At 42.5% G+C, this 26,711-nt stretch overlaps 1 protein-coding gene across 1 annotated transcript in view; it reads left to right on the top strand.

Annotated features, from left to right (window-relative positions):
* LOC148316797 (uncharacterized) overlaps positions 1 to 26,711 on the top strand; it is an 82,151-nt gene that overhangs the window by 33,357 nt on the left and 22,083 nt on the right. Inside the window, exons 61-116 of the mRNA XM_088285988.1 lie at positions 83 to 226; positions 339 to 506; positions 786 to 815; positions 1,154 to 1,297; positions 1,410 to 1,577; positions 2,711 to 2,740; positions 2,994 to 3,137; positions 3,250 to 3,417; positions 3,697 to 3,726; positions 4,065 to 4,208; positions 4,321 to 4,488; positions 5,622 to 5,651; positions 5,905 to 6,048; positions 6,161 to 6,328; positions 6,608 to 6,637; positions 6,976 to 7,119; positions 7,232 to 7,399; positions 8,533 to 8,562; positions 8,816 to 8,959; positions 9,072 to 9,239; positions 9,519 to 9,548; positions 9,887 to 10,030; positions 10,143 to 10,310; positions 11,444 to 11,473; positions 11,727 to 11,870; positions 11,983 to 12,150; positions 12,430 to 12,459; positions 12,798 to 12,941; positions 13,054 to 13,221; positions 14,347 to 14,376; positions 14,630 to 14,773; positions 14,886 to 15,053; positions 15,333 to 15,362; positions 15,701 to 15,844; positions 15,957 to 16,124; positions 17,258 to 17,287; positions 17,541 to 17,684; positions 17,797 to 17,964; positions 18,244 to 18,273; positions 18,612 to 18,755; positions 18,868 to 19,035; positions 20,169 to 20,198; positions 20,452 to 20,595; positions 20,708 to 20,875; positions 21,155 to 21,184; positions 21,523 to 21,666; positions 21,779 to 21,946; positions 23,071 to 23,100; positions 23,354 to 23,497; positions 23,610 to 23,777; positions 24,057 to 24,086; positions 24,425 to 24,568; positions 24,681 to 24,848; positions 25,982 to 26,011; positions 26,265 to 26,408; positions 26,521 to 26,688. Of these exons, the coding sequence (XP_088142114.1) occupies positions 83 to 226; positions 339 to 506; positions 786 to 815; positions 1,154 to 1,297; positions 1,410 to 1,577; positions 2,711 to 2,740; positions 2,994 to 3,137; positions 3,250 to 3,417; positions 3,697 to 3,726; positions 4,065 to 4,208; positions 4,321 to 4,488; positions 5,622 to 5,651; positions 5,905 to 6,048; positions 6,161 to 6,328; positions 6,608 to 6,637; positions 6,976 to 7,119; positions 7,232 to 7,399; positions 8,533 to 8,562; positions 8,816 to 8,959; positions 9,072 to 9,239; positions 9,519 to 9,548; positions 9,887 to 10,030; positions 10,143 to 10,310; positions 11,444 to 11,473; positions 11,727 to 11,870; positions 11,983 to 12,150; positions 12,430 to 12,459; positions 12,798 to 12,941; positions 13,054 to 13,221; positions 14,347 to 14,376; positions 14,630 to 14,773; positions 14,886 to 15,053; positions 15,333 to 15,362; positions 15,701 to 15,844; positions 15,957 to 16,124; positions 17,258 to 17,287; positions 17,541 to 17,684; positions 17,797 to 17,964; positions 18,244 to 18,273; positions 18,612 to 18,755; positions 18,868 to 19,035; positions 20,169 to 20,198; positions 20,452 to 20,595; positions 20,708 to 20,875; positions 21,155 to 21,184; positions 21,523 to 21,666; positions 21,779 to 21,946; positions 23,071 to 23,100; positions 23,354 to 23,497; positions 23,610 to 23,777; positions 24,057 to 24,086; positions 24,425 to 24,568; positions 24,681 to 24,848; positions 25,982 to 26,011; positions 26,265 to 26,408; positions 26,521 to 26,688 (6,468 nt within the window). The remainder of the gene's footprint in view (positions 1 to 82; positions 227 to 338; positions 507 to 785; positions 816 to 1,153; positions 1,298 to 1,409; positions 1,578 to 2,710; positions 2,741 to 2,993; positions 3,138 to 3,249; positions 3,418 to 3,696; positions 3,727 to 4,064; positions 4,209 to 4,320; positions 4,489 to 5,621; positions 5,652 to 5,904; positions 6,049 to 6,160; positions 6,329 to 6,607; positions 6,638 to 6,975; positions 7,120 to 7,231; positions 7,400 to 8,532; positions 8,563 to 8,815; positions 8,960 to 9,071; positions 9,240 to 9,518; positions 9,549 to 9,886; positions 10,031 to 10,142; positions 10,311 to 11,443; positions 11,474 to 11,726; positions 11,871 to 11,982; positions 12,151 to 12,429; positions 12,460 to 12,797; positions 12,942 to 13,053; positions 13,222 to 14,346; positions 14,377 to 14,629; positions 14,774 to 14,885; positions 15,054 to 15,332; positions 15,363 to 15,700; positions 15,845 to 15,956; positions 16,125 to 17,257; positions 17,288 to 17,540; positions 17,685 to 17,796; positions 17,965 to 18,243; positions 18,274 to 18,611; positions 18,756 to 18,867; positions 19,036 to 20,168; positions 20,199 to 20,451; positions 20,596 to 20,707; positions 20,876 to 21,154; positions 21,185 to 21,522; positions 21,667 to 21,778; positions 21,947 to 23,070; positions 23,101 to 23,353; positions 23,498 to 23,609; positions 23,778 to 24,056; positions 24,087 to 24,424; positions 24,569 to 24,680; positions 24,849 to 25,981; positions 26,012 to 26,264; positions 26,409 to 26,520; positions 26,689 to 26,711) is intronic.

Here is a 26,711-nt window from a genome sequence, read left to right as displayed (position 1 = left end):
ACGATAAAGGGTGTGTTCACACGAGGAGAATGCATTTGGGGTAACATGTTCTCTTGTTCCATGTGATGTTCCTCCGCTTCAGTTAACATTGTCCTCGAAGTGGACACTCCAACCAACACTGAGCCATCAGAGATAATTAATAGACTGAGGAACGCTGTAGCTAATGTCTCATTAGCATTCCAGGTAGCAGATGATTTAACACTGACAAGTTGGAATTCGACCACAGGTGAGAATTTGTGTCACTTAGTTAGGCTCGTGGACTAATCTTACAAGCCATTCTAATTGTATGTTTTTGACTGTGTCATTAATACTTACTTTGGGAACAACATCATTTCTAGTCTGCCCTCTAAACTCTACCGGAGGACCGGAGTGTCAATGTGAAGATTCCTTTACTTGGTCATGTGAGATGTGTGACAAATATGGTGCATGCAGCAATGCCAGTCCATTAATCTGTGATTGCATATATGGAATCCCTCCATTTGGACAGTCCTGTAAACCAATCTCAAGTAAGTGCAACCAGCTCTTGCATATGTGTTGAAATGACAGTCAAAGTCAAGTATAGCTGGTGCCCATCAAATGTCAGTGGACTATATATTTTTTTTAAGATGCTAAAGAATTAATATCCTGTGATTGGCTGATGAACAGTCCAGGGTTTGTCTCACCACACAAATCCACGTCCCCAGTGAGGACAAAGACAGTGGAAATTAGATGGATGGGTAGAATTTGAAGAGGATATTGTTCTCAGCGATTATATAATTCTTTTTTTCCCTAAATTTGCTCCACAGCTATCAGCCCATGTGCACCGCCAACACAAGGTATTGCATACACGTGTAAATAACTGTTCTATGACTTCATTTAACGGTCATTCTTGGAAGCAGTGTCAAGGACTAACATTTCATTGACAGTACATACACAAAGATTGCATTCACGTTGATAGCAGGGATCTATCTTTCACTCTTTTCTGAGCATTTCAGTGTGATTGGACTGCATAGGATGTGTTCACTCCAGACAGATTTGGTGATATCTTATTATATTAAGTCAGCAACCGAGGCAATTGAAATTGTTTTAACATAATAGGCAAAGGCGATTAGTAGATTGCATTTGGGGTCTCATTTTCTTCTGTCCTGTCCCCTGTGTTGCTGCTCCGCTTCAGTTGACATTGTTATCGCGGTGGACACTCCAAACAACACCGAGGCATCAGAGAAAATTAATCGACTGAGGGACGCTGTAGCTGATGTCTCATTAGCATTAGAGATAGGAGATGATTTAACACTAACAAGTTGGAATTTGACCACAGGTAAGAATTGATTTCAGTTTATTGGGCTCCTGGACAAACGTTACAAGCAATTCTAAGTTGATGTTTTTAACTGTGGAACTAATAATTGCTATGGCAACAACATCCTTTCTAGCCTGCCCTCTAAACTCTGCTGGACAACCTGAGTGTCAGTGTGAAGATTCCTTTACTTGGTCATGTGACATCTGTGCCACGTATGGTGCATGCAGCAATGCTAGTCCATTAATCTGTGACTGCGTATATGGAATCCCTCCGTTTGGACAGTTCTGTAAACCAATCTCAAGTAAGTGCAGCTCCTGTGAAAGAGTTGAAACGCCAGTGTATAAAAGTAAACCATTGATGGTGTCCATCCATCCATTTTCTCAAACTCATTCGGGTTGAAGGAACAGCAGTCAAAAATGGGAGGCCAAGACTTCCCTGTCTGGCCACTTCGGCTGAGGTGGATTCAGGACATCTGGGGGAAATACTCTCTCCAGCTGTGCCAGAGTCATGCCCCCGGGTCAACTCTCTACCGGACAAAATTGGAATACTTCACTGTGAGGTGTTTGGGCAACATCTCACCTAGATGAGAGAACCAACTCAATGGCCTCCTCACAATGTGGAGAAGCAGTGGCTCTGACTACCTGCTTCATGACAGAGCTGCAATTCCTATGCCAAAGGATATGGCAGCCATCCCGCGGAAGAAGCTTGGTTTCAACGCTATTGACTACGATCCCGTCCTTAAGGTCACTACCCAATGATTAAAGCCATCATTGAGGTTGGTAATGTAGGTGGACAGGCAAACTGTGAGCCTTCTTTGTTCACTTAGCGCTCAAGACCCCACAAGAATTCCATTCAGTCACTGAATTTCGACGGATGCCTTATGGATCCGACTCTGGCTCAAGCAATGCACCCTGAGAACCTTTTCAAAGTCCACAAGGCTGTCTGAAGAGTGCCATTACCCCAAGACCATTACCCCAAACTTAGACCAGACAAATTGTCTCCACTTCTTGACGGTGGGAGCAAAGGTTCACCCTGCGAATCCACAAGTGTGTGCCCAACTAGCACGCAGAATACAATTTTTTCTTCAGAGACGACAGTCCAAACCCTCCACGGCTTATTAGGTATTCAGAACACTAGAATTCTTCAAGTTCGTCCTGGCTCTTTTGTGGCTAGCTGTATTTTAGTCAAAGGTCAATTGACTATGTATATATTGTTAAGGATCATAAACAATTGATGAATTGTGATTGGCTGATGAAGAGTTTAAGATTCATTTCACCTCTTGACCATAGTCAGTTGAGAGCGGCTCCAGCTCATCCATGAACCCAGTGAGGAAAAATTGTGGAATTTAGATGGATGGACAGAATTTGATGAGAACATTGTTTTCCGCCTTTCAAGACACATTTAACAACATTTTTCCCCAAATTTGCTCCACAGCTATCGACCCGTGTTCACCACCAATTGAAGGTATTGCATAAACGTACGATAACTCTTTGAGGGCTTCATGTAAAGGTCATTGTTGAAAATAATTTCAAGGAATAACATTTCATTGACAGAACATACAAAGTTAAAGATAGCAGTCAAGTAAATAGCAGTGATCCAACCTTCACTCATGTCTTCGCATCCCAGTGTAATTAGACGATAAAGGGTGTGTTCACACGAGGAGAATGCATTTGGGGTAACATGTTCTCTTGTTCCATGTGATGTTCCTCCGCTTCAGTTAACATTGTCCTCGAAGTGGACACTCCAACCAACACTGAGCCATCAGAGATAATTAATAGACTGAGGAACGCTGTAGCTAATGTCTCATTAGCATTCCAGGTAGCAGATGATTTAACACTGACAAGTTGGAATTCGACCACAGGTGAGAATTTGTGTCACTTAGTTAGGCTCGTGGACTAATCTTACAAGCCATTCTAATTGTATGTTTTTGACTGTGTCATTAATACTTACTTTGGGAACAACATCATTTCTAGTCTGCCCTCTAAACTCTACCGGAGGACCGGAGTGTCAATGTGAAGATTCCTTTACTTGGTCATGTGAGATGTGTGACAAATATGGTGCATGCAGCAATGCCAGTCCATTAATCTGTGATTGCATATATGGAATCCCTCCATTTGGACAGTCCTGTAAACCAATCTCAAGTAAGTGCAACCAGCTCTTGCATATGTGTTGAAATGACAGTCAAAGTCAAGTATAGCTGGTGCCCATCAAATGTCAGTGGACTATATATTTTTTTTAAGATGCTAAAGAATTAATATCCTGTGATTGGCTGATGAACAGTCCAGGGTTTGTCTCACCACACAAATCCACGTCCCCAGTGAGGACAAAGACAGTGGAAATTAGATGGATGGGTAGAATTTGAAGAGGATATTGTTCTCAGCGATTATATAATTATTTTTTTCCCTAAATTTGCTCCACAGCTATCAGCCCATGTGCACCGCCAACACAAGGTATTGCATACACGTGTAAATAACTGTTCTATGACTTCATTTAACGGTCATTCTTGGAAGCAGTGTCAAGGACTAACATTTCATTGACAGTACATACACAAAGATTGCATTCACGTTGATAGCAGGGATCTATCTTTCACTCTTTTCTGAGCATTTCAGTGTGATTGGACTGTATAGGATGTGTTCACTCCAGACAGATTTGGTGATATCTTATTATATTAAGTCAGCAACCGAGGCAATTGAAATTGTTTTAATATAATAGGCAAAGGCGATTAGTAGATTGCATTTGGGGTCTTATTTTCTTCTGTCCTGTCCCCTGTGTTGCTGCTCTGCTTCAGTTGACATTGTTATCGCGGTGGACACTCCAACCAACACCGAGGCATCAGAGAAAATTAATCGACTGAGGGACGCTGTAGCTGATGTCTCATTAGCATTAGAGATAGCAGATGATTTAACACTAACAAGTTGGAATTTGACCACAGGTAAGAATTGATTTCAGTTTATTGGGCTCCTGGACAAACGTTACAAGCAATTCTAAGTTGATGTTTTTAACTGTGGAACTAATAATTGCTATGGCAACAACATCCTTTCTAGCCTGCCCTCTAAACTCTGCTGGACAACCTGAGTGTCAGTGTGAAGATTCCTTTACTTGGTCATGTGACATCTGTGCCACGTATGGTGCATGCAGCAATGCTAGTCCATTAATCTGTGACTGCGTATATGGAATCCCTCCGTTTGGACAGTTCTGTAAACCAATCTCAAGTAAGTGCAGCTCCTGTGAAAGAGTTGAAACGCCAGTGTATAAAAGTAAACCATTGATGGTGTCCATCCATCCATTTTCTCAAACTCATTCGGGTTGAAGGAACAGCAGTCAAAAATGGGAGGCCAAGACTTCCCTGTCTGGCCACTTCGGCTGAGGTGGATTCAGGACATCTGGGGGAAATACTCTCTCCAGCTGTGCCAGAGTCATGCCCCCGGGTCAACTCTCTACCGGACAAAATTGGAATACTTCACTGTGAGGTGTTTGGGCAACATCTCACCTAGATGAGAGAACCAACTCAATGGCCTCCTCACAATGTGGAGAAGCAGTGGCTCTGACTACCTGCTTCATGACAGAGCTGCAATTCCTATGCCAAAGGATATGGCAGCCATCCCACGGAAGAAGCTTGGTTTCAACGCTATTGACTACGATCCCGTCCTTAAGGTCACTACCCAATGATTAAAGCCATCATTGAGGTTGGTAATGTAGGTGGACAGGCAAACTGTGAGCCTTCTTTGTTCACTTAGCGCTCAAAACCCCACAAGAATTCCATTCAGTCATTGAATTTCGACGGATGCCTTATGGATCCGACTCTGGCTCAAGCAATGCACCCTGAGAACCTTTTCAAAGTCCACAAGGCTGTCTGAAGAGTGCCATTACCCCAAGACCATTACCCCAAACTTAGACCAGACAAATTGGCTCCACTTCTTGACGGTGGGAGCAAAGGTTCACCCTGCGAATCCACAAGTGTGTGCCCAACTAGCACGCAGAATAGAATTTTTTCTTCAGAGACGACAGTCCAAACCCTCCACGGCTTATTAGGTATTCAGAACACTAGAATTCTTCAAGTTCGTCCTGGCTCTTTTGTGGCTAGCTGTATTTTAGTCAAAGGTCAATTGACTATGTATATATTGTTAAGGATCATAAACAATTGATGAATTGTGATTGGCTGATGAAGAGTTTAAGGTTCATTTCACCTCTTGACCATAGTCAGTTGAGAGCGGCTCCAGCTCATCCATGAACCCAGTGAGGAAAAATGGTGGAATTTAGATGGATGGACAGAATTTGATGAGAACATTGTTTTCCGCCTTTCAAGACACATTTAACAACATTTTTCCCCAAATTTGCTCCACAGCTATCGACCCGTGTTCACCACCAATTGAAGGTATTGCATAAACGTACGATAACTCTTTGAGGGCTTCATGTAAAGGTCATTGTTGAAAATAATTTCAAGGAATAACATTTCATTGACAGAACATACAAAGTTAAAGATAGCAGTCAAGTAAATAGCAGTGATCCAACCTTCACTCATGTCTTCGCATCCCAGTGTAATTAGACGATAAAGGGTGTGTTCACACGAGGAGAATGCATTTGGGGTAACATGTTCTCTTGTTCCATGTGATGTTCCTCCGCTTCAGTTAACATTGTCCTCGAAGTGGACACTCCAACCAACACTGAGCCATCAGAGATAATTAATAGACTGAGGAACGCTGTAGCTAATGTCTCATTAGCATTCCAGGTAGCAGATGATTTAACACTGACAAGTTGGAATTCGACCACAGGTGAGAATTTGTGTCACTTAGTTAGGCTCGTGGACTAATCTTACAAGCCATTCTAATTGTATGTTTTTGACTGTGTCATTAATACTTACTTTGGGAACAACATCATTTCTAGTCTGCCCTCTAAACTCTACCGGAGGACCGGAGTGTCAATGTGAAGATTCCTTTACTTGGTCATGTGAGATGTGTGACAAATATGGTGCATGCAGCAATGCCAGTCCATTAATCTGTGATTGCATATATGGAATCCCTCCATTTGGACAGTCCTGTAAACCAATCTCAAGTAAGTGCAACCAGCTCTTGCATATGTGTTGAAATGACAGTCAAAGTCAAGTATAGCTGGTGCCCATCAAATGTCAGTGGACTATATATTTTTTTTAAGATGCTAAAGAATTAATATCCTGTGATTGGCTGATGAACAGTCCAGGGTTTGTCTCACCACACAAATCCACGTCCCCAGTGAGGACAAAGACAGTGGAAATTAGATGGATGGGTAGAATTTGAAGAGGATATTGTTCTCAGCGATTATATAATTCTTTTTTTCCCTAAATTTGCTCCACAGCTATCAGCCCATGTGCACCGCCAACACAAGGTATTGCATACACGTGTAAATAACTGTTCTATGACTTCATTTAACGGTCATTCTTGGAAGCAGTGTCAAGGACTAACATTTCATTGACAGTACATACACAAAGATTGCATTCACGTTGATAGCAGGGATCTATCTTTCACTCTTTTCTGAGCATTTCAGTGTGATTGGACTGTATAGGATGTGTTCACTCCAGACAGATTTGGTGATATCTTATTATATTAAGTCAGCAACCGAGGCAATTGAAATTGTTTTAATATAATAGGCAAAGGCGATTAGTAGATTGCATTTGGGGTCTTATTTTCTTCTGTCCTGTCCCCTGTGTTGCTGCTCTGCTTCAGTTGACATTGTTATCGCGGTGGACACTCCAACCAACACCGAGGCATCAGAGAAAATTAATCGACTGAGGGACGCTGTAGCTGATGTCTCATTAGCATTAGAGATAGCAGATGATTTAACACTAACAAGTTGGAATTTGACCACAGGTAAGAATTGATTTCAGTTTATTGGGCTCCTGGACAAACGTTACAAGCAATTCTAAGTTGATGTTTTTAACTGTGGAACTAATAATTGCTATGGCAACAACATCCTTTCTAGCCTGCCCTCTAAACTCTGCTGGACAACCTGAGTGTCAGTGTGAAGATTCCTTTACTTGGTCATGTGACATCTGTGCCACGTATGGTGCATGCAGCAATGCTAGTCCATTAATCTGTGACTGCGTATATGGAATCCCTCCGTTTGGACAGTTCTGTAAACCAATCTCAAGTAAGTGCAGCTCCTGTGAAAGAGTTGAAACGCCAGTGTATAAAAGTAAACCATTGATGGTGTCCATCCATCCATTTTCTCAAACTCATTCGGGTTGAAGGAACAGCAGTCAAAAATGGGAGGCCAAGACTTCCCTGTCTGGCCACTTCGGCTGAGGTGGATTCAGGACATCTGGGGGAAATACTCTCTCCAGCTGTGCCAGAGTCATGCCCCCGGGTCAACTCTCTACCGGACAAAATTGGAATACTTCACTGTGAGGTGTTTGGGCAACATCTCACCTAGATGAGAGAACCAACTCAATGGCCTCCTCACAATGTGGAGAAGCAGTGGCTCTGACTACCTGCTTCATGACAGAGCTGCAATTCCTATGCCAAAGGATATGGCAGCCATCCCGCGGAAGAAGCTTGGTTTCAACGCTATTGACTACGATCCCGTCCTTAAGGTCACTACCCAATGATTAAAGCCATCATTGAGGTTGGTAATGTAGGTGGACAGGCAAACTGTGAGCCTTCTTTGTTCACTTAGCGCTCAAGACCCCACAAGAATTCCATTCAGTCACTGAATTTCGACGGATGCCTTATGGATCCGACTCTGGCTCAAGCAATGCACCCTGAGAACCTTTTCAAAGTCCACAAGGCTGTCTGAAGAGTGCCATTACCCCAAGACCATTACCCCAAACTTAGACCAGACAAATTGTCTCCACTTCTTGACGGTGGGAGCAAAGGTTCACCCTGCGAATCCACAAGTGTGTGCCCAACTAGCACGCAGAATACAATTTTTTCTTCAGAGACGACAGTCCAAACCCTCCACGGCTTATTAGGTATTCAGAACACTAGAATTCTTCAAGTTCGTCCTGGCTCTTTTGTGGCTAGCTGTATTTTAGTCAAAGGTCAATTGACTATGTATATATTGTTAAGGATCATAAACAATTGATGAATTGTGATTGGCTGATGAAGAGTTTAAGATTCATTTCACCTCTTGACCATAGTCAGTTGAGAGCGGCTCCAGCTCATCCATGAACCCAGTGAGGAAAAATGGTGGAATTTAGATGGATGGACAGAATTTGATGAGAACATTGTTTTCCGCCTTTCAAGACACATTTAACAACATTTTTCCCCAAATTTGCTCCACAGCTATCGACCCGTGTTCACCACCAATTGAAGGTATTGCATAAACGTACGATAACTCTTTGAGGGCTTCATGTAAAGGTCATTGTTGAAAATAATTTCAAGGAATAACATTTCATTGACAGAACATACAAAGTTAAAGATAGCAGTCAAGTAAATAGCAGTGATCCAACCTTCACTCATGTCTTCGCATCCCAGTGTAATTAGACGATAAAGGGTGTGTTCACACGAGGAGAATGCATTTGGGGTAACATGTTCTCTTGTTCCATGTGATGTTCCTCCGCTTCAGTTAACATTGTCCTCGAAGTGGACACTCCAACCAACACTGAGCCATCAGAGATAATTAATAGACTGAGGAACGCTGTAGCTAATGTCTCATTAGCATTCCAGGTAGCAGATGATTTAACACTGACAAGTTGGAATTCGACCACAGGTGAGAATTTGTGTCACTTAGTTAGGCTCGTGGACTAATCTTACAAGCCATTCTAATTGTATGTTTTTGACTGTGTCATTAATACTTACTTTGGGAACAACATCATTTCTAGTCTGCCCTCTAAACTCTACCGGAGGACCGGAGTGTCAATGTGAAGATTCCTTTACTTGGTCATGTGAGATGTGTGACAAATATGGTGCATGCAGCAATGCCAGTCCATTAATCTGTGATTGCATATATGGAATCCCTCCATTTGGACAGTCCTGTAAACCAATCTCAAGTAAGTGCAACCAGCTCTTGCATATGTGTTGAAATGACAGTCAAAGTCAAGTATAGCTGGTGCCCATCAAATGTCAGTGGACTATATATTTTTTTTAAGATGCTAAAGAATTAATATCCTGTGATTGGCTGATGAACAGTCCAGGGTTTGTCTCACCACACAAATCCACGTCCCCAGTGAGGACAAAGACAGTGGAAATTAGATGGATGGGTAGAATTTGAAGAGGATATTGTTCTCAGCGATTATATAATTATTTTTTTCCCTAAATTTGCTCCACAGCTATCAGCCCATGTGCACCGCCAACACAAGGTATTGCATACACGTGTAAATAACTGTTCTATGACTTCATTTAACGGTCATTCTTGGAAGCAGTGTCAAGGACTAACATTTCATTGACAGTACATACACAAAGATTGCATTCACGTTGATAGCAGGGATCTATCTTTCACTCTTTTCTGAGCATTTCAGTGTGATTGGACTGTATAGGATGTGTTCACTCCAGACAGATTTGGTGATATCTTATTATATTAAGTCAGCAACCGAGGCAATTGAAATTGTTTTAATATAATAGGCAAAGGCGATTAGTAGATTGCATTTGGGGTCTTATTTTCTTCTGTCCTGTCCCCTGTGTTGCTGCTCTGCTTCAGTTGACATTGTTATCGCGGTGGACACTCCAACCAACACCGAGGCATCAGAGAAAATTAATCGACTGAGGGACGCTGTAGCTGATGTCTCATTAGCATTAGAGATAGCAGATGATTTAACACTAACAAGTTGGAATTTGACCACAGGTAAGAATTGATTTCAGTTTATTGGGCTCCTGGACAAACGTTACAAGCAATTCTAAGTTGATGTTTTTAACTGTGGAACTAATAATTGCTATGGCAACAACATCCTTTCTAGCCTGCCCTCTAAACTCTGCTGGACAACCTGAGTGTCAGTGTGAAGATTCCTTTACTTGGTCATGTGACATCTGTGCCACGTATGGTGCATGCAGCAATGCTAGTCCATTAATCTGTGACTGCGTATATGGAATCCCTCCGTTTGGACAGTTCTGTAAACCAATCTCAAGTAAGTGCAGCTCCTGTGAAAGAGTTGAAACGCCAGTGTATAAAAGTAAACCATTGATGGTGTCCATCCATCCATTTTCTCAAACTCATTCGGGTTGAAGGAACAGCAGTCAAAAATGGGAGGCCAAGACTTCCCTGTCTGGCCACTTCGGCTGAGGTGGATTCAGGACATCTGGGGGAAATACTCTCTCCAGCTGTGCCAGAGTCATGCCCCCGGGTCAACTCTCTACCGGACAAAATTGGAATACTTCACTGTGAGGTGTTTGGGCAACATCTCACCTAGATGAGAGAACCAACTCAATGGCCTCCTCACAATGTGGAGAAGCAGTGGCTCTGACTACCTGCTTCATGACAGAGCTGCAATTCCTATGCCAAAGGATATGGCAGCCATCCCACGGAAGAAGCTTGGTTTCAACGCTATTGACTACGATCCCGTCCTTAAGGTCACTACCCAATGATTAAAGCCATCATTGAGGTTGGTAATGTAGGTGGACAGGCAAACTGTGAGCCTTCTTTGTTCACTTAGCGCTCAAAACCCCACAAGAATTCCATTCAGTCATTGAATTTCGACGGATGCCTTATGGATCCGACTCTGGCTCAAGCAATGCACCCTGAGAACCTTTTCAAAGTCCACAAGGCTGTCTGAAGAGTGCCATTACCCCAAGACCATTACCCCAAACTTAGACCAGACAAATTGGCTCCACTTCTTGACGGTGGGAGCAAAGGTTCACCCTGCGAATCCACAAGTGTGTGCCCAACTAGCACGCAGAATAGAATTTTTTCTTCAGAGACGACAGTCCAAACCCTCCACGGCTTATTAGGTATTCAGAACACTAGAATTCTTCAAGTTCGTCCTGGCTCTTTTGTGGCTAGCTGTATTTTAGTCAAAGGTCAATTGACTATGTATATATTGTTAAGGATCATAAACAATTGATGAATTGTGATTGGCTGATGAAGAGTTTAAGGTTCATTTCACCTCTTGACCATAGTCAGTTGAGAGCGGCTCCAGCTCATCCATGAACCCAGTGAGGAAAAATGGTGGAATTTAGATGGATGGACAGAATTTGATGAGAACATTGTTTTCCGCCTTTCAAGACACATTTAACAACATTTTTCCCCAAATTTGCTCCACAGCTATCGACCCGTGTTCACCACCAATTGAAGGTATTGCATAAACGTACGATAACTCTTTGAGGGCTTCATGTAAAGGTCATTGTTGAAAATAATTTCAAGGAATAACATTTCATTGACAGAACATACAAAGTTAAAGATAGCAGTCAAGTAAATAGCAGTGATCCAACCTTCACTCATGTCTTCGCATCCCAGTGTAATTAGACGATAAAGGGTGTGTTCACACGAGGAGAATGCATTTGGGGTAACATGTTCTCTTGTTCCATGTGATGTTCCTCCGCTTCAGTTAACATTGTCCTCGAAGTGGACACTCCAACCAACACTGAGCCATCAGAGATAATTAATAGACTGAGGAACGCTGTAGCTAATGTCTCATTAGAATTCCAGGTAGCAGATGATTTAACACTGACAAGTTGGAATTCGACCACAGGTGAGAATTTGTGTCACTTAGTTAGGCTCGTGGACTAATTTTACAAGCCATTCTAATTGTATGTTTTTGACTGTGTCATTAATACTTACTTTGGGAACAACATCATTTCTAGTCTGCCCTCTAAACTCTACCGGAGGACCGGAGTGTCAATGTGAAGATTCCTTTACTTGGTCATGTGAGATGTGTGACAAATATGGTGCATGCAGCAATGCCAGTCCATTAATCTGTGATTGCATATATGGAATCCCTCCATTTGGACAGTCCTGTAAACCAATCTCAAGTAAGTGCAACCAGCTCTTGCATATGTGTTGAAATGACAGTCAAAGTCAAGTATAGCTGGTGCCCATCAAATGTCAGTGGACTATATATTTTTTTTAAGATGCTAAAGAATTAATATCCTGTGATTGGCTGATGAACAGTCCAGGGTTTGTCTCACCACACAAATCCACGTCCCCAGTGAGGACAAAGACAGTGGAAATTAGATGGATGGGTAGAATTTGAAGAGGATATTGTTCTCAGCGATTATATAATTCTTTTTTTCCCTAAATTTGCTCCACAGCTATCAGCCCATGTGCACCGCCAACACAAGGTATTGCATACACGTGTAAATAACTGTTCTATGACTTCATTTAACGGTCATTCTTGGAAGCAGTGTCAAGGACTAACATTTCATTGACAGTACATACACAAAGATTGCATTCACGTTGATAGCAGGGATCTATCTTTCACTCTTTTCTGAGCATTTCAGTGTGATTGGACTGTATAGGATGTGTTCACTCCAGACAGATTTGGTGATATCTTATTATATTAAGTCAGCAACCGAGGCAATTGAAATTGTTTTAATATAATAGGCAAAGGCGATTAGTAGATTGCATTTGGGGTCTCATTTTCTTCTGTCCTGTCCCCTGTGTTGCTGCTCTGCTTCAGTTGACATTGTTATCGCGGTGGACACTCCAACCAACACCGAGGCATCAGAGAAAATTAATCGACTGAGGGACGCTGTAGCTGATGTCTCATTAGCATTAGAGATAGCAGATGATTTAACACTAACAAGTTGGAATTTGACCACAGGTAAGAATTGATTTCATTTTATTGGGCTCCTGGACAAACGTTACAAGCAATTCTAAGTTGATGTTTTTAACTGTGGAACTAATAATTGCTATGGCAACAACATCCTTTCTAGCCTGCCCTCTAAACTCTGCTGGACAACCTGAGTGTCAGTGTGAAGATTCCTTTACTTGGTCATGTGACATCTGTGCCACGTATGGTGCATGCAGCAATGCTAGTCCATTAATCTGTGACTGCGTATATGGAATCCCTCCGGTTGGACAGTTCTGTAAACCAATCTCAAGTAAGTGCAGCTCCTGTGAAAGAGTTGAAACGGCAGTATATAAAAGTAAACCATTGATGGTGTCCATCCATCCATTTTCTCAAACTCATTCGGGTTGAAGGAACAGCAGTCAAAAATGGGAGGCCAAGACTTCCCTGTCTGGCCACTTCGGCTGAGGTGGATTCAGGACATCTGGGGGAAATACTCTCTCCAGCTGTGCCAGAGTCATGCCCCCGGGTCAACTCTCTACCGGACAAAATTGGAATACTTCACTGTGAGGTGTTTGGGCAACATCTCACCTAGATGAGAGAACCAACTCAATGGCCTCCTCACAATGTGGAGAAGCAGTGGCTCTGACTACCTGCTTCATCACAGAGCTGCAATTCCTATGCCAAAGGATATGGCAGCCATCCCGCGGAAGTAGCTTGGTTTCAACGCTATTGACTACGATCCCGTCCTTATCCCAATGATTAAAGCCATCATTGAGGTTGGTAATGTAGGTGGACAGGCAAACTGTGAGCCTTCTTTGTTCACTTAGCGCTCAAAACCCCACAAGAATTCCATTCAGTCACTGAATTTCGACGGATGCCTTATGGATCCGACTCTGGCTCAAGCAATGCACCCTGAGAACCTTTTCAAAGTCCACAAGGCTGTCTGAAGAGTGCCATTACCCCAAGACCATTACCCCAAACTTAGACCAGACAAATTGGCTCCACTTCTTGACGGTGGGAGCAAAGGTTCACCCTGCGAATCCACAAGTGTGTGCCCAACTAGCACGCAGAATAGAATTTTTTCTTCAGAGACGACAGTCCAAACCCTCCACGGCTTATTAGGTATTCAGAACACTAGAATTCTTCAAGTTCGTCCTGGCTCTTTTGTGGCTAGCTGTATTTTAGTCAAAGGTCAATTGACTATGTATATATTCTTAAGGATCATAAACAATTGATGAATTGTGATTGGCTGATGAAGAGTTTAAGGTTCATTTCACCTCTTGACCATAGTCAGTTGAGAGCGGCTCCAGCTCATCCATGAACCCAGTGAGGAAAAATGGTGGAATTTAGATGGATGGACAGAATTTGATGAGAACATTGTTTTCCGCCTTTCAAGACACATTTAACAACATTTTTCCCCAAATTTGCTCCACAGCTATCGACCCGTGTTCACCACCAATTGAAGGTATTGCATAAACGTACGATAACTCTTTGAGGGCTTCATGTAAAGGTCATTGTTGAAAATAATTTCAAGGAATAACATTTCATTGACAGAACATACAAAGTTAAAGATAGCAGTCAAGTAAATAGCAGTGATCCAACCTTCACTCATGTCTTCGCATCCCAGTGTAATTAGACGATAAAGGGTGTGTTCACACGAGGAGAATGCATTTGGGGTAACATGTTCTCTTGTTCCATGTGATGTTCCTCCGCTTCAGTTAACATTGTCCTCGAAGTGGACACTCCAACCAACACTGAGCCATCAGAGATAATTAATAGACTGAGGAACGCTGTAGCTAATGTCTCATTAGCATTCCAGGTAGCAGATGATTTAACACTGACAAGTTGGAATTCGACCACAGGTGAGAATTTGTGTCACTTAGTTAGGCTCGTGGACTAATCTTACAAGCCATTCTAATTGTATGTTTTTGACTGTGTCATTAATACTTACTTTGGGAACAACATAATTTCTAGTCTGCCCTCTAAACTCTACCGGAGGACCGGAGTGTCAATGTGAAGATTCCTTTACTTGGTCATGTGAGATGTGTGACAAATATGGTGCATGCAGCAATGCCAGTCCATTAATCTGTGATTGCATATATGGAATCCCTCCATTTGGACAGTCCTGTAAACCAATCTCAAGTAAGTGCAACCAGCTCTTGCATATGTGTTGAAATGACAGTCAAAGTCAAGTATAGCTGGTGCCCATCAAATGTCAGTGGACTATATATTTTTTTTAAGATGCTAAAGAATTAATATCCTGTGATTGGCTGATGAACAGTCCAGGGTTTGTCTCACCACACAAATCCACGTCCCCAGTGAGGACAAAGACAGTGGAAATTAGATGGATGGATAGAATTTGAAGAGGATATTGTTCTCAGCGATTATATAATTCTTTTTTTCCCTAAATTTGCTCCACAGCTATCAGCCCATGTGCACCGCCAACACAAGGTATTGCATACACGTGTAAATAACTGTTCTATGACTTCATTTAACGGTCATTCTTGGAAGCAGTGTCAAGGACTAACATTTCATTGACAGTACATACACAAAGATTGCATTCACGTTGATAGCAGGGATCTATCTTTCACTCTTTTCTGAGCATTTCAGTGTGATTGGACTGTATAGGATGTGTTCACTCCAGACAGATTTGGTGATATCTTATTATATTAAGTCAGCAACCGAGGCAATTGAAATTGTTTTAATATAATAGGCAAAGGCGATTAGTAGATTGCATTTGGGGTCTCATTTTCTTCTGTCCTGTCCCCTGTGTTGCTGCTCTGCTTCAGTTGACGTTGTTATCGCGGTGGACACTCCAACCAACACCGAGGCATCAGAGAAAATTAATCGACTGAGGGACGCTGTAGCTGATGTCTCATTAGCATTAGAGATAGCAGATGATTTAACACTAACAAGTTGGAATTTGACCACAGGTAAGAATTGATTTCAGTTTATTGGGCTCCTGGACAAACGTTACAAGCAATTCTAAGTTGATGTTTTTAACTGTGGAACTAATAATTGCTATGGCAACAACATCCTTTCTAGCCTGCCCTCTAAACTCTGCTGGACAACCTGAGTGTCAGTGTGAAGATTCCTTTACTTGGTCATGTGACATCTGTGCCACGTATGGTGCATGCAGCAATGCTAGTCCATTAATCTGTGACTGCGTATATGGAATCCCTCCGTTTGGACAGTTCTGTAAACCCATCTCAAGTAAGTGCAGCTCCTGTGAAAGAGTTGAAACGGCAGTATATAAAAGTAAACCATTGATGGTGTCCATCCATCCATTTTTTCAAACTCATTCGGGTTGAAGGAACAGCAGTCAAAAATGGGAGGCCAAGACTTCCCTGTCTGACCACTTCGGCTGAGGTGGATTCAGGACATCTGGGGGAAATACTCTCTCCAGCTGTGCCAGAGTCATGCCCCCGGGTCAACTCTCTACCGGACAAAATTGGAATACTTCACTGTGAGGTGTTTGGGCAACATCTCACCTAGATGAGAGAACCAACTCAATGGCCTCCTCACAATGTGGAGAAGCAGTGGCTCTGACTACCTGCTTCATGACAGAGCTGCAATTCCTATGCCAAAGGATATGGCAGCCATCCCGCGGAAGAAGCTTGGTTTCAACGCTATTGACTACGATCCCGTCCTTAAGGTCACTACCCAATGATTAAAGCCATCATTGAGGTTGGTAATGTAGGTGGACAGGCAAACTGTGAGCCTTCTTTGTTCACTTAGCGCTCAAAACCCCACAAGAATTCCATTCAGTCACTGAATTTCGACGGATGCCTTATGGATCCGACTCTGGCTCAAGCAATGCACCCTGAGAACCTTTTCAAAGTGCACAAGGCTGTCTGAAGAGTGCCATTACCCCAAGACCATTACCCCAAACTTAGACCAGACAAATTGGCTCCACTTCTTGACGGTGGGAGCAAAGGTTCACCCTGCGAATCCACAAGTGTGTGCCCAACTAGCACGCAGAATAGAATTTTTTCTTCAGAGACGACAGTCCAAACCCTCCACGGCTTATTAGGTATTCAGAACACTAGAATTCTTCAAGTTCGTCCTGGCTCTTTTGTGGCTAGCTGTATTTTAGTCAAAGGTCAATTGACTATGTATGTATTGTTAAGGATCATAAACAATTGATGAATTGTGATTGGCTGATGAAGAGTTTAAGGTTCATTTCACCTCTTGACCATAGTCAGTTGAGAGCGGCTCCAGCTCATCCATGAACCCAGTGAGGAAAAATGGTGGAATTTAGATGGATGGACAGAATTTGATGAGAACATTGTTTTCCGCCTTTCAAGACACATTTAACAACATTTTTCCCCAAATTTGCTCCACAGCTATCGACCCGTGTTCACCACCAATTGAAGGTATTGCATAAACGTACGATAACTCTTTGAGGGCTTCATGTAAAGGTCATTGTTGAAAATAATTTCAAGGAATAACATTTCATTGACAGAACATACAAAGTTAAAGATAGCAGTCAAGTAAATAGCAGTGATCCAACCTTCACTCATGTCTTCGCATCCCAGTGTAATTAGACGATAAAGGGTGTGTTCACACGAGGAGAATGCATTTGGGGTAACATGTTCTCTTGTTCCATGTGATGTTCCTCCGCTTCAGTTAACATTGTCCTCGAAGTGGACACTCCAACCAACACTGAGCCATCAGAGATAATTAATAGACTGAGGAACGCTGTAGCTAATGTCTCATTAGCATTCCAGGTAGCAGATGATTTAACACTGACAAGTTGGAATTCGACCACAGGTGAGAATTTGTGTCACTTAGTTAGGCTCGTGGACTAATCTTACAAGCCATTCTAATTGTATGTTTTTGACTGTGTCATTAATACTTACTTTGGGAACAACATCATTTCTAGTCTGCCCTCTAAACTCTACCGGAGGACCGGAGTGTCAATGTGAAGATTCCTTTACTTGGTCATGTGAGATGTGTGACAAATATGGTGCATGCAGCAATGCCAGTCCATTAATCTGTGATTGCATATATGGAATCCCTCCATTTGGACAGTCCTGTAAACCAATCTCAAGTAAGTGCAACCAGCTCTTGCATATGTGTTGAAATGACAGTCAAAGTCAAGTATAGCTGGTGCCCATCAAATGTCAGTGGACTATATATTTTTTTTAAGATGCTAAAGAATTAATATCCTGTGATTGGCTGATGAACAGTCCAGGGTTTGTCTCACCACACAAATCCACGTCCCCAGTGAGGACAAAGACAGTGGAAATTAGATGGATGGGTAGAATTTGAAGAGGATATTGTTCTCAGCGATTATATAATTCTTTTTTTCCCTAAATTTGCTCCACAGCTATCAGCCCATGTGCACCGCCAACACAAGGTATTGCATACACGTGTAAATAACTGTTCTATGACTTCATTTAACGGTCATTCTTGGAAGCAGTGTCAAGGACTAACATTTCATTGACAGTACATACACAAAGATTGCATTCACGTTGATAGCAGGGATCTATCTTTCACTCTTTTCTGAGCATTTCAGTGTGATTGGACTGCATAGGATGTGTTCACTCCAGACAGATTTGGTGATATCTTATTATATTAAGTCAGCAACCGAGGCAATTGAAATTGTTTTAACATAATAGGCAAAGGCGATTAGTAGATTGCATTTGGGGTCTCATTTTCTTCTGTCCTGTCCCCTGTGTTGCTGCTCCGCTTCAGTTGACATTGTTATCGCGGTGGACACTCCAAACAACACCGAGGCATCAGAGAAAATTAATCGACTGAGGGACGCTGTAGCTGATGTCTCATTAGCATTAGAGATAGCAGATGATTTAACACTAACAAGTTGGAATTTGACCACAGGTAAGAATTGATTTCATTTTATTGGGCTCCTGGACAAACGTTACAAGCAATTCTAAGTTGATGTTTTTAACTGTGGAACTAATAATTGCTATGGCAACAACATCCTTTCTAGCCTGCCCTCTAAACTCTGCTGGACAACCTGAGTGTCAGTGTGAAGATTCCTTTACTTGGTCATGTGACATCTGTGCCACGTATGGCGCATGCAGCAATGCCAGTCCATTAATCTGTGACTGCGTATATGGAATCCCTCCGTTTGGACAGTTCTGTAAACCAATCTCAAGTAAGCGCAGCTCCTGTGAAAGAGTTGAAACGGCAGTATATAAAAGTAAACCATTGATGGTGTCCATCCATCCATTTTCTCAAACTCATTCGGGTTGAAGGAACAGCAGTCAAAAATGGGAGGCCAAGACTTCCCTGTCTGGCCACTTCGGCTGAGGTGGATTCAGGACATCTGGGGGAAATACTCTCTCCAGCTGTGCCAGAGTCATGCCCCCGGGTCAACTCTCTACCGGACAAAATTGGAATACTTCACTGTGAGGTGTTTGGGCAACATCTCACCTAGATGAGAGAACCAACTCAATGGCCTCCTCACAATGTGGAGAAGCAGTGGCTCTGACTACCTGCTTCATGACAGAGCTGTAATTCCTATGCCAAAGGATATGGCAGCCATCCCGCGGAAGAAGCTTGGTTTCAACGCTATTGACTACGATCCCGTCCTTAAGGTCACTACCCAATGATTAAAGCCATCATTGAGGTTGGTAATGTAGGTGGACAGGCAAACTGTGAGCCTTCTTTGTTCACTTAGCGCTCAAGACCCCACAAGAATTCCATTCAGTCACTGAATTTCGACGGATGCCTTATGGATCCGACTCTGGCTCAAGCAATGCACCCTGAGAACCTTTTCAAAGTCCACAAGGCTGTCTGAAGAGTGCCATTACCCCAAGACCATTACCCCAAACTTAGACCAGACAAATTGGCTCCACTTCTTGACGGTGGGAGCAAAGGTTCACCCTGCGAATCCACAAGTGTGTGCCCAACTAGCACGCAGAATAGAATTTTTTCTTCAGAGACGACAGTCCAAACCCTCCACGGCTTATTAGGTATTCAGAACACTAGAATTCTTCAAGTTCGTCCTGGCTCTTTTGTGGCTAGCTGTATTTTAGTCAAAGGTCAATTGACTATGTATATATTCTTAAGGATCATAAACAATTGATGAATTGTGATTGGCTGATGAAGAGTTTAAGGTTCATTTCACCTCGTGACCATAGTCAGTTGAGAGCGGCTCCAGCTCATCCATGAACCCAGTGAGGAAAAATGGTGGAATTTAGATGGATGGACAGAATTTGATGAGAACATTGTTTTCCGCCTTTCAAGACACATTTAACAACATTTTTCCCCAAATTTGCTCCACAGCTATCGACCCGTGTTCACCACCAATTGAAGGTATTGCATAAACGTACGATAACTCTTTGAGGGCTTCATGTAAAGGTCATTGTTGAAAATAATTTCAAGGAATAACATTTCATTGACAGAACATACAAAGTTAAAGATAGCAGTCAAGTAAATAGCAGTGATCCAACCTTCACTCATGTCTTCGCATCCCAGTGTAATTAGACGATAAAGGGTGTGTTCACACGAGGAGAATGCATTTGGGGTAACATGTTCTCTTGTTCCATGTGATGTTCCTCCGCTTCAGTTAACATTGTCCTCGAAGTGGACACTCCAACCAACACTGAGCCATCAGAGATAATTAATAGACTGAGGAACGCTGTAGCTAATGTCTCATTAGCATTCCAGGTAGCAGATGATTTAACACTGACAAGTTGGAATTCGACCACAGGTGAGAATTTGTGTCACTTAGTTAGGCTCGTGGACTAATCTTACAAGCCATTCTAATTGTATGTTTTTGACTGTGTCATTAATACTTACTTTGGGAACAACATCATTTCTAGTCTGCCCTCTAAACTCTACCGGAGGACCGGAGTGTCAATGTGAAGATTCCTTTACTTGGTCATGTGAGATGTGTGACAAATATGGTGCATGCAGCAATGCCAGTCCATTAATCTGTGATTGCATATATGGAATCCCTCCATTTGGACAGTCCTGTAAACCAATCTCAAGTAAGTGCAACCAGCTCTTGCATATGTGTTGAAATGACAGTCAAAGTCAAGTATAGCTGGTGCCCATCAAATGTCAGTGGACTATATATTTTTTTTAAGATGCTAAAGAATTAATATCCTGTGATTGGCTGATGAACAGTCCAGGGTTTGTCTCACCACACAAATCCACGTCCCCAGTGAGGACAAAGACAGTGGAAATTAGATGGATGGGTAGAATTTGAAGAGGATATTGTTCTCAGCGATTATATAATTCTTTTTTTCCCTAAATTTGCTCCACAGCTATCAGCCCATGTGCACCGCCAACACAAGGTATTGCATACACGTGTAAATAACTGTTCTATGACTTCATTTAACGGTCATTCTTGGAAGCAGTGTCAAGGACTAACATTTCATTGACAGTACATACACAAAGATTGCATTCACGTTGATAGCAGGGATCTATCTTTCACTCTTTTCTGAGCATTTCAGTGTGATTGGACTGTATAGGATGTGTTCACTCCAGACAGATTTGGTGATATCTTATTATATTAAGTCAGCAACCGAGGCAATTGAAATTGTTTTAATATAATAGGCAAAGGCGATTAGTAGATTGCATTTGGGGTCTTATTTTCTTCTGTCCTGTCCCCTGTGTTGCTGCTCTGCTTCAGTTGACATTGTTATCGCGGTGGACACTCCAACCAACACCGAGGCATCAGAGAAAATTAATCGACTGAGGGACGCTGTAGCTGATGTCTCATTAGCATTAGAGATAGGAGATGATTTAACACTAACAAGTTGGAATTTGACCACAGGTAAGAATTGATTTCAGTTTATTGGGCTCCTGGACAAACGTTACAAGCAATTCTAAGTTGATGTTTTTAACTGTGGAACTAATAATTGCTATGGCAACAACATCCTTTCTAGCCTGCCCTCTAAACTCTGCTGGACAACCTGAGTGTCAGTGTGAAGATTCCTTTACTTGGTCATGTGACATCTGTGCCACGTATGGTGCATGCAGCAATGCTAGTCCATTAATCTGTGACTGCGTATATGGAATCCCTCCGTTTGGACAGTTCTGTAAACCAATCTCAAGTAAGTGCAGCTTCTGTGAAAGAGTTGAAACGGCAGTATATAAAAGTAAACCATTTATTGTGTCCATCCATCCATTTTCTCAAACTCATTCGGGTTGAAGGAACAGCAGTCAAAAATGGGAGGCCAAGACTTCCCTGTCTGGCCACTTCGGCTGAGGTGGATTCAGGACATCTGGGGGAAATACTCTCTCCAGCTGTGCCAGAGTCATGCCCCCGGGTCAACTCTCTACCGGACAAAATTGGAATACTTCACTGTGAGGTGTTTGGGCAACATCTCACCTAGATGAGAGAACCAACTCAATGGCCTCCTCACAATGTGGAGAAGCAGTGGCTCTGACTACCTGCTTCATCACAGAGCTGCAATTCCTATGCCAAAGGATATGGCAGCCATCCCGCGGAAGTAGCTTGGTTTCAACGCTATTGACTACGATCCCGTCCTTATCCCAATGATTAAAGCCATCATTGAGGTTGGTAATGTAGGTGGACAGGCAAACTGTGAGCCTTCTTTGTTCACTTAGCGCTCAAAACCCCACAAGAATTCCATTCAGTCACTGAATTTCGACGGATGCCTTATGGATCCGACTCTGGCTCAAGCAATGCACCCTGAGAACCTTTTCAAAGTCCACAAGGCTGTCTGAAGAGTGCCATTACCCCAAGACCATTCCCCAAACTTAGACCAGACAAATTGGCTCCACTTCTTGACGGTGGGAGCAAAGGTTCACCCTGCGAATCCACAAGTGTGTGCCCAACTAGCACGCAGAATAGAATTTTTTCTTCAGAGACGACAGTCCAAACCCTCCATGGCTTATTAGGTATTCAGAACACTAGAATTCTTCAAGTTCGTCCTGGCTCTTTTGTGGCTAGCTGTATTTTAGTCAAAGGTCAATTGACTATGTATATATTGTTAAGGATCATAAACAATTGATGAATTGTGATTGGCTGATGAAGAGTTTAAGGTTCATTTCACCTCTTGACCATAGTCAGTTGAGAGCGGCTCCAGCTCATCCATGAACCCAGTGAGGAAAAATGGTGGAATTTAGATGGATGGACAGAATTTGATGAGAACATTGTTTTCCGCCTTTCAAGACACATTTAACAACATTTTTCCCCAAATTTGCTCCACAGCTATCGACCCGTGTTCACCACCAATTGAAGGTATTGCATAAACGTACGATAACTCTTTGAGGGCTTCATGTAAAGGTCATTGTTGAAAATAATTTCAAGGAATAACATTTCATTGACAGAACATACAAAGTTAAAGATAGCAGTCAAGTAAATAGCAGTGATCCAACCTTCACTCATGTCTTCGCATCCCAGTGTAATTAGACGATAAAGGGTGTGTTCACACGAGGAGAATGCATTTGGGGTAACATGTTCTCTTGTTCCATGTGATGTTCCTCCGCTTCAGTTAACATTGTCCTCGAAGTGGACACTCCAACCAACACTGAGCCATCAGAGATAATTAATAGACTGAGGAACGCTGTAGCTAATGTCTCATTAGCATTCCAGGTAGCAGATGATTTAACACTGACAAGTTGGAATTCGACCACAGGTGAGAATTTGTGTCACTTAGTTAGGCTCGTGGACTAATCTTACAAGCCATTCTAATTGTATGTTTTTGACTGTGTCATTAATACTTACTTTGGGAACAACATCATTTCTAGTCTGCCCTCTAAACTCTACCGGAGGACCGGAGTGTCAATGTGAAGATTCCTTTACTTGGTCATGTGAGATGTGTGACAAATATGGTGCATGCAGCAATGCCAGTCCATTAATCTGTGATTGCATATATGGAATCCCTACATTTGGACAGTCCTGTAAACCAATCTCAAGTAAGTGCAACCAGCTCTTGCATATGTGTTGAAATGACAGTCAAAGTCAAGTATAGCTGGTGCCCATCAAATGTCAGTGGACTATATATTTTTTTTAAGATGCTAAAGAATTAATATCCTGTGATTGGCTGATGAACAGTCCAGGGTTTGTCTCACCACACAAATCCACGTCCCCAGTGAGGACAAAGACAGTGGAAATTAGATGGATGGGTAGAATTTGAAGAGGATATTGTTCTCAGCGATTATATAATTCTTTTTTTCCCTAAATTTGCTCCACAGCTATCAGCCCATGTGCACCGCCAACACAAGGTATTGCATACACGTGTAAATAACTGTTCTATGACTTCATTTAACGGTCATTCTTGGAAGCAGTGTCAAGGACTAACATTTCATTGACAGTACATACACAAAGATTGCATTCACGTTGATAGCAGGGATCTATCTTTCACTCTTTTCTGAGCATTTCAGTGTGATTGGACTGCATAGGATGTGTTCACTCCAGACAGATTTGGTGATATCTTATTATATTAAGTCAGCAACCGAGGCAATTGAAATTGTTTTAATATAATAGGCAAAGGCGATTAGTAGATTGCATTTGGGGTCTCATTTTCTTCTGTCCTGTCCCCTGTGTTGCTGCTCTGCTTCAGTTGACATTGTTATCGCGGTGGACACTCCAACCAACACCGAGGCATCAGAGAAAATTAATCGACTGAGGGACGCTGTAGCTGATGTCTCATTAGCATTAGAGATAGCAGATGATTTAACACTAACAAGTTGGAATTTGACCACAGGTAAGAATTGATTTCATTTTATTGGGCTCCTGGACAAACGTTACAAGCAATTCTAAGTTGATGTTTTTAACTGTGGAACTAATAATTGCTATGGCAACAACATCCTTTCTAGCCTGCCCTCTAAACTCTGCTGGACAACCTGAGTGTCAGTGTGAAGATTCCTTTACTTGGTCATGTGACATCTGTGCCACGTATGGTGCATGCAGCAATGCTAGTCCATTAATCTGTGACTGCGTATATGGAATCCCTCCGTTTGGACAGTTCTGTAAACCAATCTCAAGTAAGTGCAGCTCCTGTGAAAGAGTTGAAACGCCAGTATATAAAAGTAAACCATTGATGGTGTCCATCCATCCATTTTCTCAAACTCATTCGGGTTGAAGGAACAGCAGTCAAAAATGGGAGGCCAAGACTTCCCTGTCTGGCCACTTCGGCTGAGGTGGATTCAGGACATCTGGGGGAAATACTCTCTCCAGCTGTGCCAGAGTCATGCCCCCGGGTCAACTCTCTACCGGACAAAATTGGAATACTTCACTGTGAGGTGTTTGGGCAACATCTCACCTAGATGAGAGAACCAACTCAATGGCCTCCTCACAATGTGGAGAAGCAGTGGCTCTGACTACCTGCTTCATGACAGAGCTGCAATTCCTATGCCAAAGGATATGGCAGCCATCCCGCGGAAGAAGCTTGGTTTCAACGCTATTGACTACGATCCCGTCCTTAAGGTCACTACCCAATGATTAAAGCCATCATTGAGGTTGGTAATGTAGGTGGACAGGCAAACTGTGAGCCTTCTTTGTTCACTTAGCGCTCAAAACCCCACAAGAATTCCATTCAGTCACTGAATTTCGACGGATGCCTTATGGATCCGACTCTGGCTCAAGCAATGCACCCTGAGAACCTTTTCAAAGTCCACAAGGCTGTCTGAAGAGTGCCATTACCCCAAGACCATTACCCCAAACTTAGACCAGACAAATTGGCTCCACTTCTTGACGGTGGGAGCAAAGGTTCACCCTGCGAATCCACAAGTGTGTGCCCAACTAGCACGCAGAATAGAATTTTTTCTTCAGAGACGACAGTCCAAACCCTCCACGGCTTATTAGGTATTCAGAACACTAGAATTCTTCAAGTTCGTCCTGGCTCTTTTGTGGCTAGCTGTATTTTAGTCAAAGGTCAATTGACTATGTATATATTGTTAAGGATCATAAACAATTGATGAATTGTGATTGGCTGATGAAGAGTTTAAGGTTCATTTCACCTCTTGACCATAGTCAGTTGAGAGCGGCTCCAGCTCATCCATGAACCCAGTGAGGAAAAATGGTGGAATTTAGATGGATGGACAGAATTTGATGAGAACATTGTTTTCCGCCTTTCAAGACACATTTAACAACATTTTTCCCCAAATTTGCTCCACAGCTATCGACCCGTGTTCACCACCAATTGAAGGTATTGCATAAACGTACGATAACTCTTTGAGGGCTTCATGTAAAGGTCATTGTTGAAAATAATTTCAAGGAATAACATTTCATTGACAGAACATACAAAGTTAAAGATAGCAGTCAAGTAAATAGCAGTGATCCAACCTTCACTCATGTCTTCGCATCCCAGTGTAATTAGACGATAAAGGGTGTGTTCACACGAGGAGAATGCATTTGGGGTAACATGTTCTCTTGTTCCATGTGATGTTCCTCCGCTTCAGTTAACGTTGTCCTCGAAGTGGACACTCCAACCAACACTGAGCCATCAGAGATAATTAATAGACTGAGGAACGCTGTAGCTAATGTCTCATTAGCATTCCAGGTAGCAGATGATTTAACACTGACAAGTTGGAATTCGACCACAGGTGAGAATTTGTGTCACTTAGTTAGGCTCGTGGACTAATCTTACAAGCCATTCTAATTGTATGTTTTTGACTGTGTCATTAATACTTACTTTGGGAACAACATCATTTCTAGTCTGCCCTCTAAACTCTACCGGAGGACCGGAGTGTCAATGTGAAGATTCCTTTACTTGGTCATGTGAGATGTGTGACAAATATGGTGCATGCAGCAATGCCAGTCCATTAATCTGTGATTGCATATATGGAATCCCTCCATTTGGACAGTCCTGTAAACCAATCTCAAGTAAGTGCAACCAGCTCTTGCAT

This window comes from Idiotropiscis lumnitzeri, chromosome 21, assembly GCF_059441095.1.
Source record: "Idiotropiscis lumnitzeri isolate Australia: NSW breed Sydney's pygmy pipehorse chromosome 21, RoL_Ilum_1.0, whole genome shotgun sequence".
NCBI lineage: Eukaryota > Metazoa > Chordata > Actinopteri > Syngnathiformes > Syngnathidae > Idiotropiscis > Idiotropiscis lumnitzeri.
Note: the sequence above shows the minus strand (reverse complement) of the source record. Positions and strands in the feature narration are given on the sequence as shown.